The 18064-nt window shown below is 39.8% G+C and overlaps 2 protein-coding genes across 6 annotated transcripts in view; one reads left to right on the plus strand and one right to left on the minus strand.

Moving 5' to 3' along the window:
- Positions 1-12934, minus strand: part of ttc3 (tetratricopeptide repeat domain 3) — a 28573-nt gene extending 15639 nt beyond the window's left edge. For all 3 annotated transcript variants that reach the window (XM_062536460.1, XM_062536459.1, XM_062536458.1), the window contains exons 1-13: positions 12833-12934; positions 8057-8117; positions 7913-7967; positions 6609-6768; positions 6430-6511; positions 4738-4794; positions 2730-2859; positions 2519-2613; positions 1724-1818; positions 1480-1542; positions 1330-1384; positions 581-743; positions 71-128 (exon numbers count right to left, since the gene is read on the minus strand). In XM_062536460.1, the coding sequence (XP_062392444.1) occupies positions 71-128; positions 581-743; positions 1330-1384; positions 1480-1542; positions 1724-1818; positions 2519-2613; positions 2730-2859; positions 4738-4794; positions 6430-6511; positions 6609-6768; positions 7913-7967; positions 8057-8107 (1064 nt within the window). In that variant the 5' untranslated portion in view covers positions 8108-8117; positions 12833-12934. The remainder of the gene's footprint in view (positions 1-70; positions 129-580; positions 744-1329; positions 1385-1479; positions 1543-1723; positions 1819-2518; positions 2614-2729; positions 2860-4737; positions 4795-6429; positions 6512-6608; positions 6769-7912; positions 7968-8056; positions 8118-12832) is intronic.
- Positions 12935-14363: 1429 nt separating this feature from the next.
- On the plus strand, positions 14364-17743 carry pigp (phosphatidylinositol glycan anchor biosynthesis, class P). Of its 3 annotated transcripts, none has more exons than XM_062535584.1 (5): positions 14364-14573; positions 15930-16015; positions 16265-16337; positions 16510-16628; positions 17597-17743. In XM_062535584.1, coding segments are annotated over exons 1-5 (396 nt in total). In that variant the 5' UTR covers positions 14364-14571; the 3' UTR covers positions 17713-17743. The 3 variants fall into 3 exon arrangements, with proteins under 3 accessions (XP_062391568.1, XP_062391569.1, XP_062391571.1); XM_062535585.1 differs by having other exon boundaries at positions 14365-14529; positions 15931-16015; XM_062535587.1 differs by having other exon boundaries at positions 14368-14505; positions 15929-16015.
- Positions 17744-18064: the final 321 nt, after the last annotated feature.

Raw genomic sequence — 18064 nt, forward strand, 5'->3', positions numbered from 1 at the left:
CATTTGAATGAGGATAAGCACAATGCCAAAGGGTCTGCTTATTCTGCCTCAAGCTTTATAGAAAACCAACCTTTTGTTTGGGGTTTTCACCATTCCCGTCCTTTTTGGTCTGTCTGGCTTTTCTTCCTCTGCACAGGAGAATAAAACATTGTACTGTATGTTGAACTATTCATTTTCTATAGATTCTAAACAAAAGCACAAATCAAGCTCCTTTGGATGTGGAAGTTTGCTTTTTACAACAGCAGAATAAAATATAAACATATCACAACTCTAGAGGGAGATCTACAGTTGCCAAAAAATACCTAAACCTGCATAGTGTACCTTTAATATGATTATTGTATGCTACATTTATATGCACATGCCCAGGAGACAAGAATGACTATTTTTCAAATCTGTCTGTCAGGGGGCTATTCCATATATCAGGACATATATGAAGTAGTTCTGTTTTTTTTAAAAAAGTTTAAGTTTAAGTTTAATAACCTTTCCATATCAACAACCTAGAAACTTATGAATGGTAACTTTAACAACCACCACTTGAACCAATGTTCAGACACATTGTTAATTTGTCTGTGTACGATACCTTTGCTTTCTTCCATCTCCAATAAGAACTTTTCTCTCTGTCGCTCAAGTTCTTTCATGCCCTCATCATCAGACTGGCAAAGAGTGTGTGCCAGCTCATTGGCTTCCAGGGCCTTCTTGCGCTGATCCAAAAGGAATAATGCCTCACAGAAGCGGTAGTGACCCTGTCAAATACAACATTAATAAGATGAGTTCACAAAATGTTGCCTTGGATGATAAAACCTAAATCAATCTTACTATATGCTATACTACATGATTGATATTACAAACAATGCTATAGTTCAATACTTTAGTTATAGTTTATAATGTTATCGGCAGACCAAAATAAAGGAGCCATTTATTATCCAATACACTGTTGGATAAACTTGAAATCAGCACACTATTCCTCACTGTCCTGGCAGTTCGATCCCTGGGTGTACTCAAAACAAACAAAAGCCAATCAGTGCTGCCTGTTAATAGACAGCTAGAAGACCATGATTTTAAAGACCAAGAGGACCAAGGAAAAATTCGGCGGGTTTTCTCATAGATCTCCCCTCTCAAGGTCACTGGGTACTGTCAGTGCAAAACAAAACGAGAACGATCGGGTACCTAGCTCTTACCGAGTTGCTACAACCAGCAGCTAATTCAGCCAGTTGACATAAGTTGTCAACTCCATCAGAGAATGCACCCTTTATATGTATTGTGTCTATGCAGAAAATAGTGGTAATCCTTCAATACACTCTGAACGTCAACTTTTATGAGAATGCTTACCTTTGCCCAGTCTGGTTTTAGCACCATGGCACGTTTCCCATCTCCAACAGCTTTTCTGGAAGTGGTTAAGGTATAGGCCATTACAATCAAATTCAAACTGCATATACCGGTAGGCCTATATCAGCATGAACCTTAAAGAAAAACACTTACAGATATTTCCCAATGCGAATGAAGCATATGGCTCTATTTCCATAGAGTACATGATTACCTGGACTGTGGAAATAAAAGCAGCAATTCATTAATGAAGCGACCAGGTCAATAACAACTTATACATATTAGATATTATACCCAACTTGTACTTTGCACTTGTACTTTGTATATGAAAAACCATCTTCATATCAACATTCAAACATTAGACCTTAGTGCCATGTCTCAGTCACCACCTATTACTTACTGATGCTTGATAGCTTTGGAGTACCACCTCAGAGCCATGCGAAAATTGTTTTTCCGATACTGGTCATTGCCTTTGTTTTTCAGGTCCTCGCTTTTCTGTTAAATTGAAGATCAATGTTACTACCAGAAAATGACCAGTGAAATGTGCAGCTGCCAAAAAGTCAAATGTGTCAAGAGTCTCTCCCACAACTTGCAATGTGCATAATCTTGCGACTTCGCTGCAGCGAGAACCTCCTTCTCAAATTCTTTATTTCTAGTAAGCAGAGTGGCCTATGCTTACCTGATCTCTTGCAGTGTGAGAAACAAAATGTATGTCCGTAATGTCTCACCTCAAAGGAATTTGCTTTTCCAGTCGGACCTAAATACCCGTTGTAGTATTCCGGTCAGATTGAACTACTTGACTAGTGCTTGAAATATAGGCATATCCTGTCCTCCAGTACTAGTATTGACAGGAACAGGTGAAAAGACACATTCTTCAAGTCTAACTTCAGCTGCACTATTAGCCTATAATGCTTTCCAGTGTTCAATTCACACACTATTGAATGCACTTGAAACAACCATTTTCTTCTTCTTACATCCAATATTTCATGATACATTTGGACATGCTCTGATGGAACATATTTTCATATGCTTTGATGCATGGGAGGGCAAGGGAAGGTATCACACAAACAGGGGAGGAGAAGTGCTAATAGCGATTGATTAGGTAGACTACTCTGCTATATATATGTAAACAGCACACATCTGTTTTGCGGTGAAAACATTCCGCCTGATAGATAGATTTGGTGAACAACTTTACCTCTTTTGACCAACTATCTGGCTCTAGAGAAATTTCTTCTTTCAACTTCAACAGAACACTTTGACCAGCCACCGCTGCAGTTGTAAGAGGGGAAACTATTGAAGATACAATTGAAACACAAGGTAGAGAGTTAGCGACAATACAGTTCAAATTATAATTCTGCAATATGAGGTATTATATGGCTAAAAAGGTTTGGCAAGGTTGGTCTTACATTTTCCAAAGACGAATCTCAGGACTTCATAGCGAAGATATCGGGGCCCCAGCTTTTTAACTTTTCTCACAATATTGGGCTCTCCAGTCTTTGCCAGCCATGCAAGTGCATCATCTGTCAGGTCACTATCCTGTTCAAGTCACAATATGAAATGCAAGTTGACATTTCCTTTACATTACATCATGAGTGAACACAATATCAAACTAGTATATTGGTATGGACCCTTCCAATCTCCTGCTAGAGCACTTCCGTTTGACATATTCAAAACCAAAGCAGATGCTTTGAAATAAAAACTAATTGGACTTAAAGAGAGTGTGTGCGTAAAGCTGTAGCCTTATTCTTTTTAAGGGAGGGGAAATGTTTTCCAAATAGCCTACCCTGCCACATATTTCGTTGTCTTAGATTTTGCTATTGGGTGATGTAAAAGATAGACAGCACGATAACTTAAAAAAAAAAAAAAGACAAGAAGATATAAGCTATTATAAGCTATTTCGTTGCTCTGTTTGGTTAGGTATATCTACTTTATTTTACTTAATTTGGCAGGCGCATTTATCCAATGCGACGTACAACAAGGTTTTGACATCGCCAAAGCACACATCATCATTGGAAAAAAAGCAAGATAAATCATAGACATATGTTGATTTGCAAAAAATGTGCTGTCAAGCAATTACAGAAATGTCAAAAAGCAAAAACACATAACAAACATTAAGAATCATTAAGAAAAAGAAATAAAATATTAGCAATAAATTATTACTGGGGATACCATGGGGATGCCATGGTTCACTGTATCAAATGCTGCAGACAAGTCAAGTAGGCTAGAATCAACACAGATGACTGAGCTGATGCTTGGGCCATTTTCAGTGCCTCAGCCACTGACCGGACCGCACCTTCAGTAGAGTGACCACATTTGAAACCAGATCGCCTGGGATCTAATGAGTTGTTCTGAGAGAGGAAATCATTAGTTTGCTTAAGAACCACTCTCTCAAGAACCTTTGACAGAAAGGGAGGAGTGAGACTGGCCTATAATTATTCACTTCAGTTAGGCTGAGTGTGTTTTTCTTGAGCAAAGGTATGATTCTGGCTTGTTTAAATGCCAGCGGAACTTGCCCTGTCATGAGAGAGGAGTTAATCATGTGTGTGACCTCAGGCAAGATTGTAGCTATGATATGAAAAAAAGAAGATGGAATAGGATTTAAGGCACATGTGGTTGGTCGACATTTTGCAATAAGACTACAAATTCCCTCCTCATTTAGTGGAATGAAAGACTCTTTTTTTGTATTAGAGAACTCAGCACTAATGTTGCCAATTTTATCAGTGAAAAAAGTTGCTAAGTCATCAGCATCTAACGATGTGGTAGGTGGTAATGGAGGAGGATGAAGAAGGGACTTGAAAGTTGAGAAAAGTTGACCGCTATCTGTGGCAGCATCAATCAGTAATTTCTGAGATCATTGCTGTCTTTCAATTTATGCCATCTCCTCTTAGCTGCTCTGAGACCCTTATGTGCTCCTTCACGTGATTCACGGATTGCGCTTGTGAGCCAGGGGTGGCTGGGTTTGGAGTTAGAGGTTCTACTGATTAAAGGACATGCAGTGTTTAGACATGCTGACAAAGTAGAGCATAGGGTGTCAGTAGCGGCACAAGACTGTAAAGTGCCGTAAATGAGTCAATGGAGGATAGGGTAGATGATACCATTACAGAACTAGAAAAGCACTCCGACAGCGGAAACCTCCGCCAAGCAAAAACATAACCGCCTCCTGCATTCAGACGGTGATACGGATCACATATAGTTATACATTCATATTCAAAGGAGTAAAAACATTTTGTGGGAAGAAGCTGTGTAAAGCTCCCATCATTAGATACTAAGTATTTACAACCTTGTGTGCTCCTATGTTGATAAAGGTTGACGCAGTTGATTACCTTATATAATTTATGTTGAGGAATATTTGGAAGTGAAATAAGATAAAAAAAACGGATAAAAGCAAATATACTAACAAGTATATATACTTACTGATATTTGAAAACAGGCACTCATTGGTATTAATTGCTTCGTTAGCTTGTCAGATAACTGTGGGAGAAAGCAAAAGTAAAAACATTACTTAAAGCACAACAAGGTAAAAAAAAAAAACTATATATACATATATTAGGGATGCAACGGTACAGTTTTGGCACGGTTCGGTTTGTATCACGGTTTTTGGGCCACGGTAACGGTTCGGTTTCAATATATCAATATTATCTTGGCTCTAGCATACAGGAGGTTATATTTGCCTTTTCTATTTCAAATCAACAATGTGCTTCTACTTACACTTGCAGAGAAAATATTAAATGCATAGCCAGACACAGATGAAGCAGAATCACAAAAATGTATTATAAGAAAAGAACACCATCATTGCCTTCGGTCATAAACAGGCAATATTATCCATAGTGAAGTGCAGCATAAAGTAATGTGTAATTATTTATGTATTATACCACTGCTTGGTCAAATTTCCTATTGTGGTGCGCTATTTGAAACGTGCATTATTTTTCTATATACCGCACGGCTATGATGTAGTTCCCTTCTTATTACACTTGAATATTAATTCGCCAATGTGAATGTAACGGTAAAAACAGCAATGTTGCATCTAAGACAGCGGCAATATAAATGAAAATGATAGTAGCAGTGGTATAAGCGGGATAATCAACTTCGCGCCCTGTGCGTTTCTAGGAAAATAATGCACTTATCGAAGTGTCCGCCTGCGGCGTCGGGTCCTTATTACCACTTCGAACGTGCATTATTTTCCTATAAACGCACGGCGCGTCGTTGATTATCCCTTAACTGTTGTCTTACAGAACATATAGCCCTTTTGTAATATTAAGTAGGTTGCATAAAATGTAAACTTTAAAAGTCACTTTCAACTTCTCTCTTACACACTTCGTACAGTTCAGGAATCTTACTGCTGAAATGCGTGCCGGAGGGGATATTGAAGCGATGATCGAGAACATTTATCATGTAGCGAAATCCCATACCCAAAACCACCGTATAGGCAGGGCATCATGTCTTTTCCTATGAACACGCCAATCGCATTCGTTATGTCTTTGTGTTTTTGGGAATTATAGGAATATTGTTGCCGAAAGGCTGCAGCAATGGATGGTTGTGTTTTCGGTGGCAAACTAGCTCTCCGTGCTGCTCCACTTAAGGTTACAGCCGGGTGATGATGGCGCAAATGGGCCGACATGTTGGATGTGTTACCTTTATTAGGTGATCGTTGTGAAGCAGTGCTTGCACACTGTGCTTTGTTTACTGACGGTCTTTTTGACTTGTTCGTAGGCTACTTCGAATGTGGCCATGATCGTGCAGCCGCCGGTAAAGTTTGTCTCTTCTCACATGACTCCTTCATTTGCATTTCAACGTGCTTATTGGGTCTTGGGAAATTCAGTAAAATTCTGATTGGTTGTTGCAAGGTTGACGAGAGGCAAGCTGAACAGTCAGAGAAAACTCATCCCCCGGGTCCTAAGCACTCCTTGCTATCGCTCCCAGGCTACGCGCGTGCAATAACCTTGTATTAAATAAAAAGTTTAATGTCGCGTATACCGAAATATTGCGGTTTAGGCGAGTCTATTGAACCGAACAGGCCAAACCGAACGGTTCAATAAATTATTGAAAACCGTTGCATCCCTAACATATATATATATTTTCTTTTTTTTAAACACAGGGCAACCATACCCATCCTCTCTCCATAGCACTGAGAATGCTTTCCAGAATTTCAATGCGCTCCAGTCTCTGCAGGCTTAAATCACTATTTACACTGACACAAAAAAGAAACAATTAACAATTGTTAATGTATTGCTTAGACAGATGACATGTGCGTGCGTTATAAAATAACACTATAATTTAATACTTACTTTGAATCCAGGAATCCTGCCATGATGGCCCATATGGTGGTGGAGTGCTCCTCCTCTTGTCGGAGTAAAATGTGCCACCAGAAAGTTGAAATCTTCAGCGTATGGCTCACTCTTTTTTTCAAATGATCAGGTAATAGATTCCATGCCGACAGAACCGCTTCTAAACAACATAGACAAAGACTACTTAGGAGAGGGTTTTAAGAGATACAGTATGTGTCAGTGTTATTTCATATCTATTGAATTTATTGTTATTTCAGTGTTATTTCATAGGTGAGTTTTACTATGATTTATTCATACATTCCTCTTTCACTCGGTCGCTGTACTACTTTGGATGTCTGACTTCTTACGGTCTTGTTCATCAGTGTTTTTTTTGTGTTAGTTCTACTCTCAGAGCTTAATACCAATTAGATTAGATTTAGATACTACAATATATTCTATACATTTAGAACAAATGATAAATACATATAACACTATAAAAAAAAGATAACTAGTAATCATTGGTCTCAAACACATTTTCATAAGAATCCAACTCAGCAACAAAATCCTGCCACTAGCAATGAAGAAAAGCAAGCTTGCCGAGCAAACTTCCCTCCACAGTTCACCTAACAAGAAAATCTGTGCCTGGACTTGAAAAGGACTGTTCATGACTGATCCCCTTACAATCTGACAGAGCATGAGCAGTTTTGTAATGAAAATGGGAGTGAAATTTCAGCATCAAGATGTGCAAGCCTAACTGAGGCCTATCCATGCAGGCTCCATGCTTTAACTGCAGCCAGGGAAGGGGGTGAATATTTCTGCAATCCCTTGTTTTGCATAATATATTTTTAATCAATTAACATTACTTTGTAGAAATCTGATTTCATTTTGACAGTAAAGAGGGGATTTTTGTTAATGGTTGGAGAAAAGGCTGAATTAAATTGATCCAGATTTATAAAAGCAGTGAAAGTGGAAATATCCAAGGGGGCCGAATACTTCATAGGCACTGTATATTTACTATAATCTTTAAGAGCAAATACAGCAAAGATAAGGCATAAAGGTTTGCTCACTGGGGAAAATGTGTTGGCAGTAGAAATACATGACATTAAAGCAAGAATGTCATTGTTATTCTGATAAGATCATAAGTAGATGAACAAGCAGCTCCAAGTTAGCAGAATTTTTGTCCAATCTTGAAAACGTGTTGTGAGCCAACAACAAATGTTGAGAACACTCACAAGTTCAGAGAATACCAAATCTCTTGCATCATGATGCCTTGATAATTTGAGTTCTCACAACACTTTCTTTAACGCACTGTATACAATTCTTACCATAGGGAAATATACCGTTCATGACCTCTTCATCATCTTCCTCCTCCTCAGAATCCTGGGGAGAAAACCGTGCACACTGAAACATTCTTAAGACACAATTATTGAACTAATACACATAGACATAGCACCTAATTAAAAACTCACAGATCTGACGTCAAGACATCCATCCGTCTCTTCATCACAGTTCGACTCCATCGTGTGATACCTACCAACACAATTGTGAAAATGAACAGTGAAATCTCTGTTTAAATGATAAGGTGCCTCTCACGCAGCGTTTATATGTCCTCCCTCGCTCCTCTGGCCTCGATCCTCACTGATCTACATAAAGAATGATGGGAGGGATACAATGGGATAGTCTATCCACTGTTAGTTATAGATCAGAGGGAACGCCCCTCGAGGATCGAGGAGGCATGTTTTTTTTTTTTTTAAAGATTATTTTTTTGGGCTTTTTATGCCTTTAATTCGACAGGACAGTAGAGAGTATGACAGGAAACGAGCAGGAGAGAGAGTAGGGGTGGGATCCGGAAAGGACCACGGGGCGGGAATCGAACCCGGGTCGCCGGCGTGCGGTGCAGGTGCCCCAGCCAGTCGTGCCACGGCTGGGGCCTCGAGGAGGCATGTTGAGAGGCACCCATAGTGTCAACACTAGTGTCTTTCAGGTTCTCCCTTTATAGCTAGGCAGATAATAGAAAAATCGTGAAAATAGTGATACAAGCACCAAATTTGCCACAGTTATTCTCCAGAGCATTTGTCCTGGTAAAATCTCAAGGCATTTCACACTTGGCTCTTTGAATCTGAACGTGGAGCATGATCTTGGCTTGTTTCCGGTCTAGCGGTTTGTTTGCAGTGAGAACGCAATCAGCAGCAGTGTAGCGGAACAATTCACTCATGCTTATACTTTTGTTGGCAAACACATTAGGCTACAAGTTTATTCAACTTTTAACAGGGTAGAGATATAGCTAGCCTATGGCTGTTTCTCAAAGTCAAGGTGGGATCCTTCAAGGCTGCTACTTGAAGGATGTTACGTCATCAAGTCCCGCCAAAGAACTGTTTCCAATGTCAAGCATCCATCAAAATCTACCAAATTCTACCAAGGTCAAAGTCCTTCATTTTTCAGAATTTTCAAGGATGCATGTGCGTATTCTCTGTGTGCTCCAAGCACCCACAATCCTGAGCGCACATTTAAGGAGGATCTTAAAAACAAAGTAGTTCACGAAGTATTGAAATGTAAACATGGTCTTATCGCCCCTCATTTATGAAACGTGCGTACGACCAAAAATGGGCGTACAACAGGCGCTTGTTTCCACGCAAAGTATGGCATTTATCAATGTGAACGTGATCGGTGCTATACGCTCAAATCTCAACTCGAGTCTGAACTCGCGTACTGTCAGGAAAATCTTCCCAATATTATAAGACACAAGAACCAAAACAAGTAGTAATAGTTTTCAGCAACTACTCTGGCGCCAAGAGGAGAGAGTGACCAGAGAGGAAATGCTTCTCCTCTCCAAAACAATTTCTGAGCTCTCCGACGCAAGAAGGTTCTTTTATTGAAACAGAGCAAAACGTGAGAATGACCTTCAGTCGGAACTTCATCGTAACTCCCTAAATTCACCCTCTCGCTCATCCTTATCTTTTGCAGGTGCATAGCATTCCTGTGAGGCTCCCATGTGAAACTGTGAATAACAACTTTGAACACACATATATGAAAGTGTGGATTATAACTTTGACGCACACAAGTGAAGTTAATCATGATTATATGTAAATGTCTTTGTCACGTACGCAAGTTTTTCAGGCGGCATAGCCAGAGCGGTAGTAAATCAGCAGTGGATTAGAAAGTTGACGAGTTGAATACATGGAATATCTCAAACATAACACTTTTCCTGTACATGTGCAGCCTATTTGCTGTAATGTAGCATATTACATATTATATATTATATTGACGCATTTGATGGCTTAGGATAGCCATAAAGGAGATGATTACTTTCTCGTTGGCAAACGCAACATCATGAATTATATATTTTAAATTATTTTCAAAGGGCAAATTTCAGTGTCGTATGGTTTTGTAATGAATGTATTCATAATATGATGCGTTCTCACTGCGAAAATAAAGTCTGTTGCGTTTAAATCGGTCTAGCTTCCCGCCTTCCTTAAGAAACAACACTGGTTTCTACTGCCCAAGTACTCAGCACTCCTCAAACGTGTGAAATTCACTGTGAGATCAGTCAAATTGTGGCCAGCGAGAGCTGACTCGGCACTTCAGCAGCGTTTTGAAAACACTGACTGGAGGAGTTCACCACTCCAGCCACCCATGACTTCCACACGGTCATTGACTCATAACTCTCCTCCGTTCTGGACTCTATCAGAGCCATAGAGAGAGAGTTGCGACAATCTTTGATGTTGCCGCCACACGATCAAAAGTTCCAAAAAACCTGTGCTGAATGGCTGAATCGAAGGAGGGTGGGATGTACTTCTGGATGCTGGAAGGTGTAATCAATTAACTCACTGACCAAGGGATTGGCTGTAAATAGTTCCAAAAGTCCCATAATGAGGAAATAGCCTGGAAAAAGCGCTGCCATTTTTTCCTATGGAAGTCTATGGGAGTGTCGCCACTCTGTTTTATCTACCGCTCTAGACTGTATCAACTCTAACAGTAACAGTGAACAGGGTCCCCACCCTCAAACAAGTGACCACTTTCCCTAATCAGAAGCCATGGATGAGCAGTGAGGTCAGACTCCTGCTGAAGGCACGAGACATCGCATTCAGATCGGGTGATGCTAAGGCCTAGCTCATCCAGGGCTAACCTGAAAAGGGGCATCAAAAAGGCCAAGCACAACGATGTTCACTTCAAGGACAATTCTGAGCCCCAATGCACGTGGCAAGCCCATCACAGACTACAAACCTATTAACTGGTGAGTTAGTAGGTTTGTAGTCTGTGACGGTCTTGCCCCTACCACCGACACCTCCTTGCCTGATGAGCTGAACCAATGAGCTGCAGCAATGAGCAGGACGATGATGCATGTAAAGGCCCGATCACATTATAGACGGCATGCGCTATGAAACCCATTCATTTCAATGGGTTGAGAGCGCAAAAGCGGCTCTGCCGCTGTGCTCAGCAAAGCGCAGCGCCGGCAGCATTTTGCCGCTTTGCCGCTGTTGCGCGTACCGCGGTCAAAGTTGAAATAATTGAACTTTGACCGCGGCGCGCTGTAAGTGAATGGTCTTTTGCGCGGAGCCCAGCAGTAACCATAGAAATAGGAGCGGTAACTGCAACAAAATCGTAGAACGCTATCTCAACCAAGAGCAACCTAGCGGTGGGCGCAGCGCATGCCGTCTATAATGTGATCGGGCCTTAAGGCTGCTGGTCCTAATGCTCAGGCATGCCCGGACACATCCTCATGACTTGTGCTATGCAGCTGATGTTTGTAATAACCTATTTAACTGGTGCATTCTTGAGCACCTGGAAAGCGAGAGAATTCTGTAGTAATGGGGGGAGGGGTACATCACACCTGAACTGGGAACTTAAGGCTCTGAAGTGTGAGCTTTGCAGGAGCCTCCATGCGATGTTTTGATGTCACTCAACATAGTGAAAGACAAAAGCAAATGGACTTGTTCCATGCTCAAATAAGTCACTTCACTGTCTGTTTATGTTATACTCATAATAAGCGTAGATGATTGTGATATTCAACCGTACTTCCAAAAGTTCCTTGAGCTACTATGTGATTTTAGCCTTCTGGCTAGCTAGTCTATAAATATTAACAATGTCGTCCGTTTGTTGCTGTCAAGTGGAAACCTTCCCACTTCCCAGTCACACAAATGCACTTTAATGCCCCAATTCACACAAATGTGTTGGAGGCTTCAACGTTGAGCTTTATATTGAACTTTTCATGGGCTGACATCAGGCTTCGCAGAACAGAATTGAGGGAACATGGTGTCGCTTTTCAAGCAGCACTGCAAGTGCCAAGTCAACCAAATCATGGTTCTGCTAATGAGCAAAGAGGCTCTCAATTTTTTTAGATTGAACACAAGTCTGGGGTGCCTGCGCTACAGCACAAGAGGTGTGATCAATGGGCATAGTTCAAATGACTCTGCACGCTTGGATAGCCCTCCAATCAGACTAATGATTCAGGTGCACCTGATGGATAAGCCAGTTTGTGATTGGTTACAGCAAATGTGGATAGGAAGCAGGAAAAATAAATGTCCAGGTTTCCAGCCTGAGCTGCAGGGAGAAATCCAATCGCCGGCAGATCAGGCTGGGTTTACCCAGTCAATGCAAGCAACTAATCTAACATTGGCATAACATAACAACTGCCCCCCATCAGTAAGTTTTGCCTGAAGCATACGTGTGAACGAGGCTATAGCCTTTACACTTCTAAACTTGTTGTCTAAAAATGGCAATGGAGAAAATTAAAGGGCAAATTCACTAACCTGAGAAAGGTTAGTGAATTCAATTGCGGAGGTGGGCGGTCGCTTTTGAGTTATATCTCTGGAGCATACCACCGGAACTGTCGCTCATTCACGTTGGCAAACTTCGATTACCTCAGCGTTTCACCCTACATTTGAACTTCTCTGTTTAAGATTCCGTTTTAACCATCCACACCTCCTTCACTAACTTGGATGACGTAGGAAGTTAGCTATCGAGAAGCACATGCATCAGCCATGTTTATGAACTACAATGTTTAATCGACGACTATCTAATATCCATTATGGTCCACTTTTAACTTTAACGCGACAGTCGAATGTATTCACAATCAATTAGACGGTTAGCCACGTGAGGAATGTGTTAGTTCTTAGGGTTTTTTTCTTCAGATTTGAGGCATTAAAACATTAGCTAACTTTTGTTACATCAACAACGACTGAAACGATTGAAAACCTGTCGCATTGGATAAGGTTACGGTATATAGAGACAGCAACCACACTTACGTCTTTAAGACAGCCAGGACACCTACGTTTAAAGCATAAAGTGTCGATAAAGATGTCGACAAACTAAATAAACATCTAACTACGAGCTCCTCCTTTCGTTCCTCGTGTACTCCATCCGTTAATGATTTTGGGTTACAAACTTTCTTTTGCTTTACCGCCACCACCTGCGCCGGAGTGAAGACCTGTCGAGGAATATAATAGAGTCGCCACCTGGTGGTAGGGAATCACATTCCATCCCATGGCTCCTTGCAAATCTTCTATCTTACAAAAATATTTAGCAAAGTGCTTGAAAAAAGTGCCTGAATCTAGTCAGCAAATATTTGCCTGAACCATAAACCAAAGAGTTTAGAATTTATACTTATCACACTTATTGCACACACACACACACACACACACACACACACACACACACAGCCACACGTTGTAAAGATCTAGGCATACCACACAGCAGTGTGTAAATGCCTCATGCATAGGCTACTATACATACATACAAACATAGGCTATACATACACGCATAAATGCATAACTATACAGACTAGACATGCCCAGCCCAGACCATGCAGGCTTGGGCAGAACATGGGCTCGGGTAGGGTTGGGTGGGATTTTTCCCAATCTAAGCTCTAATACAGACACACTTGAATAAACACACTAGCTGGCACCCACTGAAATGGGCCAATAAATGGACCAAAGGCACACATAAAAACACAGACGTACCACATAGTGGTTGCTATAGCAGCTCACTCGACATGTGCAAAGGACACATACAGTTGTCATGTTGTATTACTCATTTTTGCCTGTTTGATTGGCTATTTATAAAGTGGGACACAATGATGAAGTTTGCGATTAATATTATTGGCCATATATTTAAGATGCTCTCCTGAAAATGGCCTATATGCACCCAACATAATGTACTTTTCAAGAGAGTGTCAAAGTGGACCTCACTAACCACCACCATCTGGGTGATACCGAGTTTGAGGATAAATGAATGAGCCTGGATGAAACCAGGTGAACCGGTTAGCAACCGGTCAGTCTGGAAAGATTCCCATTGACGCCTGCTTGAATCACCAAAAACCCATATCAGAATTGCACGCATCAAACACAATAGGCTGTGCTGATGATATCATTACAGCTATGGACGTGCATTTTCTTTGAAATTGAGTGCACTGCATTTAAAACCTGGGCTTACAAGGAAGATGTGTTGGCTGCACTTCCAAAACGATTTAGTAAGAGTTACGTTTACGTTTAATTTCACTGCTGAATACGCCCCTGGAAACCATACTGTATGGGCGTCAACAGTTGCAAACACTTTTGTGTGGGTTTACAAGTTCTACAGGAATACTAATTAAAGTTACTAGTTTGAAGTTCAATTAAAAGCAAACAATCACTGATGACCACATTTTCATAACAAGGGATGTTCTGGAGAAATGCAATTTTATTAAATTGGAATGAGAAAAGCGTAGCCTAAATTTTATTTTATTTTAGTCCATTTGTTTTCACGTAAACTTGAAAACTGAAGTTTTATTTTGATATGCTGTTTAACCCAACGTAGCCGGAAGTCGAGCAAAAGGCTGTAGCCAGAGCCCGTCTATATTCTCTGATATCTAAAATATTTTGTGCCAGTTCGCCAACATTTTCATCACCTTTATTATTGCTGCTCACGGAATGCATCTCTGGTCTACCAACAAAACGACCACAAGGTACACTTCTCGTCTGTAGGACTATACCAGCTGTTTAACTAGATGTAGCACGCACATCTGCATTGATTACGCGAACTCTTTCTTTGAACGAGGAGCTGTATATGTCCTTTATTTAACACTTAAACATATTTAGCGCTGTACCTCGCCAAACCACGCAGTGAAGTGAACTATATTCTTATTTGGGCAACTTTGACTCGTGGAGCACTAGCCTAGGCTATATTTACTAATTAGCTTGCTAGCACACTGCCTGGTAGGAAATGTCTAAATGGAATAGAAGTCAGATGGATAGGATGCTTCAAAATATTAGTCCCACCACGACTGTACGGTCTACTATATGATTAGTTATTTTCTGCAAACTATTGATTTAATTGACACTTTTGTTTATTATTGCTATTTTCCTGTTAAATTTCGTTATTGTAAATATGTCGCTTTGGATAAAACGTAGACCTGCTAAAAAACATGGAAGCGCATGGAAATGTTGTTTTCCATTTGTGTCCAGTACGTATCGTAGTTGTTATATCTCTACTTTACTCATTAATTAAGGAGATATTGCTGAATTTAATCTTAGTAGGCCTAATATTGACCACACGAAGACACCTCTGTTACTCACTGAGCGTGAATATTTAATGAACTTCACTATCCTTGAACATTCTACAGGGTGTTAGGCTACACATGGACATGACATCCCCCCTTTTCTTAGAATTAAACTTTTTCAGTTACAGAAAATATGACTCAAGATTATAATTCACATTTCAGGAATTCTTAAATTATACTTTCTGGGCGGCCAGATCTGTAACATAACCTCTCCACAAATTAACTTGTGTTAGGTTATCAAAATCACTTCATAGCTTAGTGAACATATAGTATTGCTCTCATTTAAGAAACCTTCAATATCATGAACTGTAATATTTTCTTCTATTGTTAGAAATCAAACACATTCTGTATCTTGCATATGTCGTAACACAGGTTATACATCAAGAACAGTGTGAAAACTCTTTTTTTTATATATGTCCCTTGTTTAAGTCCATTCCCTTCGTACTTCTTGACAAAAGTGGTATTTCTTGCATACCTTGCTCCTGCTGGTGATTCCACAACCACCTTGTTTCCTGTCTTGCTAATGATTTTGGGTGGTGTTGCGTTGAATGTGGTGGAGAATTTGTCAGTTTTGTCTTGTCTCAGGAGCACTGTGTCATCCCATCCTCGTCGCCAATATATCTCTACTTTACTCATTAATTAAGGAGATTTTGCAGAATTTAATCTTAGTATTGACCACACGAAGACACCTCTTGTTACTGAGCGTGAATCTTGAATGAACTTCACTTCCTCCGCTCTACCCATAATACCTTTGAACATTCTACAGAGTGTGTTACACATTTAATGTGTTGATTTACTTGTTTTCAGAATATGGTAGTGAACTCGCCATCCCCCCTGCCAGAAAGGGCCATCTATGGATATGTGCTTTTCTTGGGCTCACAGTTTGGATTGTGTAAGTTCCAGTTCAGATATATGGTCAGATGTGAACATGTTGGTTTTTGCTTTTTTTTTTGTCACATATGTTTTAAAATAGCTCAATGCCTTTCGTGGGTAATAAAATTGTGATATTGATAGTTCAGATGGGGATGGAAACAAATATTCTGTTGTTCCATTTTACTACATTTTGACAATGTACCCTGTAAGACCCATTTCTAATTGAGAACTTTCTGCCTGTCATTCTTTTTTTTGTTTGTTTGTTTAGTTTTGTATTTAGTGTGGGCATACGTTCCAGAAGCTTGGCTTCATTCAGTTGGATTAACATACTGGCCCCAGAAGTAAGTAGTCAAACATGACTAGCTGATATCCTTATAGAGGGAAATGTGAATATTTTTTCACTTTCAAACTAAAGCCATTGTGTTTAAATATTATGTCCATTCTGACCCTATGATTCTGACCTTTCGTAAGCAAAACATGTCTTGTGTTTTTTTTTTTCTAATTTTTTCTTAGGTACTGGGCACTTGCTGTGCCAGTTTATCTCCTGGTTGGTTTAACATTCTCTTTAATCCTTTTGTTTGGGATCAACATGATAAACACAGCCCCACTCTGTTCAGTTGATAACATCACAGGTAAGGATTTCAACATGAATCTTTTTTTTTTTAAATCTTAGAATGAGTAGCAGTTTTCACGACTAAGAAACAATTGGGTGGTGATAGAAATTTGGCAGAAACAGCCTAGGTTGCCTTCACCCGAGTGCAGTAACTCCACCCTAGCCCTGACCCAGCTGGTCTCTGTTCACATTATGTTGTTTGAGGACCTGGGTCCATTTATGTCTTAATCACTACTCTATTTAGCAGTATTCCTTGGCAACGTCGCAAAAACAGCCGTTTATTTCCTGGTTTTGGAACAGATAGCATTCAAACTGCACCGGAGTTTGAATGCTACACATGTTTCTATTGTTAAAAAATTTTGTTATGCCAGGTACTGCGCCACTTTGGCGTGTGGAAAACGGCTACTTCTGAACTGCGAGAATAGGCTGCTTCCGTCTGTCATGTTAAATTTCCTTGCCATATCAACATTATTTAGGTTCCATATCTAAAACCTGTAAAATAATTTTGTTCAATTATATTGTTTTCATCGTCATTTTGCCCTTGATTGTTTACATTCTCTAAAAGGCCTTTGTGAATCGGAACGATACATACTATTATTAACTGGTTGTCTAAAATTGAAAATAGCATTTTCACTCATTTTTGAGACAGGTGAAATTGGTTTTGTTCCTGTTTTTGGTTATGTTCATCCAAAAATTTTGTTTATTTCTGTCTTGGAACCGTTTCTAATCCTTGCCTCAATCTGCCCATGTTGTGAAAGGATTTAAGAAATGAAATGCTTGATTTTTCCTTCACATGAAAATGATCATGCATGACATGTAAAGCTTCTTTGGAAAAGCAGGTTAATTCTGGGATAGCTATGATTTCAGTCCATTGTGAAAGAATACATTTCCAGAAACGTGCCGAGATTGGTGCCGCCGTCACATTTTTCATTGTAAACTTTGGATAAATATGGTCTTCTTCATTCAGTGATGATTTCCTCCTTTTAGATTCCTACGCCAAAGGTCAACAAATAGACTCATGTTCAAGAGGATCTACGCCAAGACTGAAGGATGTGTCCATTAGTGAAATAAACCGCATGTTTTATTTATCAGTAGATGAATGACATGTATAAAAATATACTTTTACATAATAAATTATTGTGGGTATCCTTTTATTGTTTATTTTAAGAGCTCCTCACACAAGTCCATAGAGATTAAGTGTAGATGTTCTCTGTTTTCTATCATGTGTTATCTATATCTATACGTTTATATACCCTGTAGTGTACATGCACTAAAGTTCTAATCTTTGGATATTGTATCATAAATGAACAAAAGTTCCTCATTAAAATACAGGGGCCATATTTACATATATATACAAAGTATATTTTTGGCCCTTTTTTGCCTTTATTCATATGACAGCAAAGAATGAGAAAGCAAGTGGTAGAGAGAGATGGGGTGGGATCTGGAAATGACCGT

This window comes from Sardina pilchardus, chromosome 5 (genome assembly GCF_963854185.1).
Source record: "Sardina pilchardus chromosome 5, fSarPil1.1, whole genome shotgun sequence".
NCBI classification, from domain to species: Eukaryota; Metazoa; Chordata; class Actinopteri; order Clupeiformes; family Clupeidae; genus Sardina; species Sardina pilchardus.

Bases quoted from the DNA above. Each gene is read 5' to 3' on its own strand.
- pigp (XM_062535584.1), top strand. The intron at 16,338-16,509 runs GTAAGTAGTCAA...ATTTTTTCTTAG, and splicing joins TTAACATACTGGCCCCAGAA to GTACTGGGCACTTGCTGTGC. The intron at 16,629-17,596 runs GTAAGGATTTCA...TCCTCCTTTTAG, and splicing joins TTCAGTTGATAACATCACAG to ATTCCTACGCCAAAGGTCAA.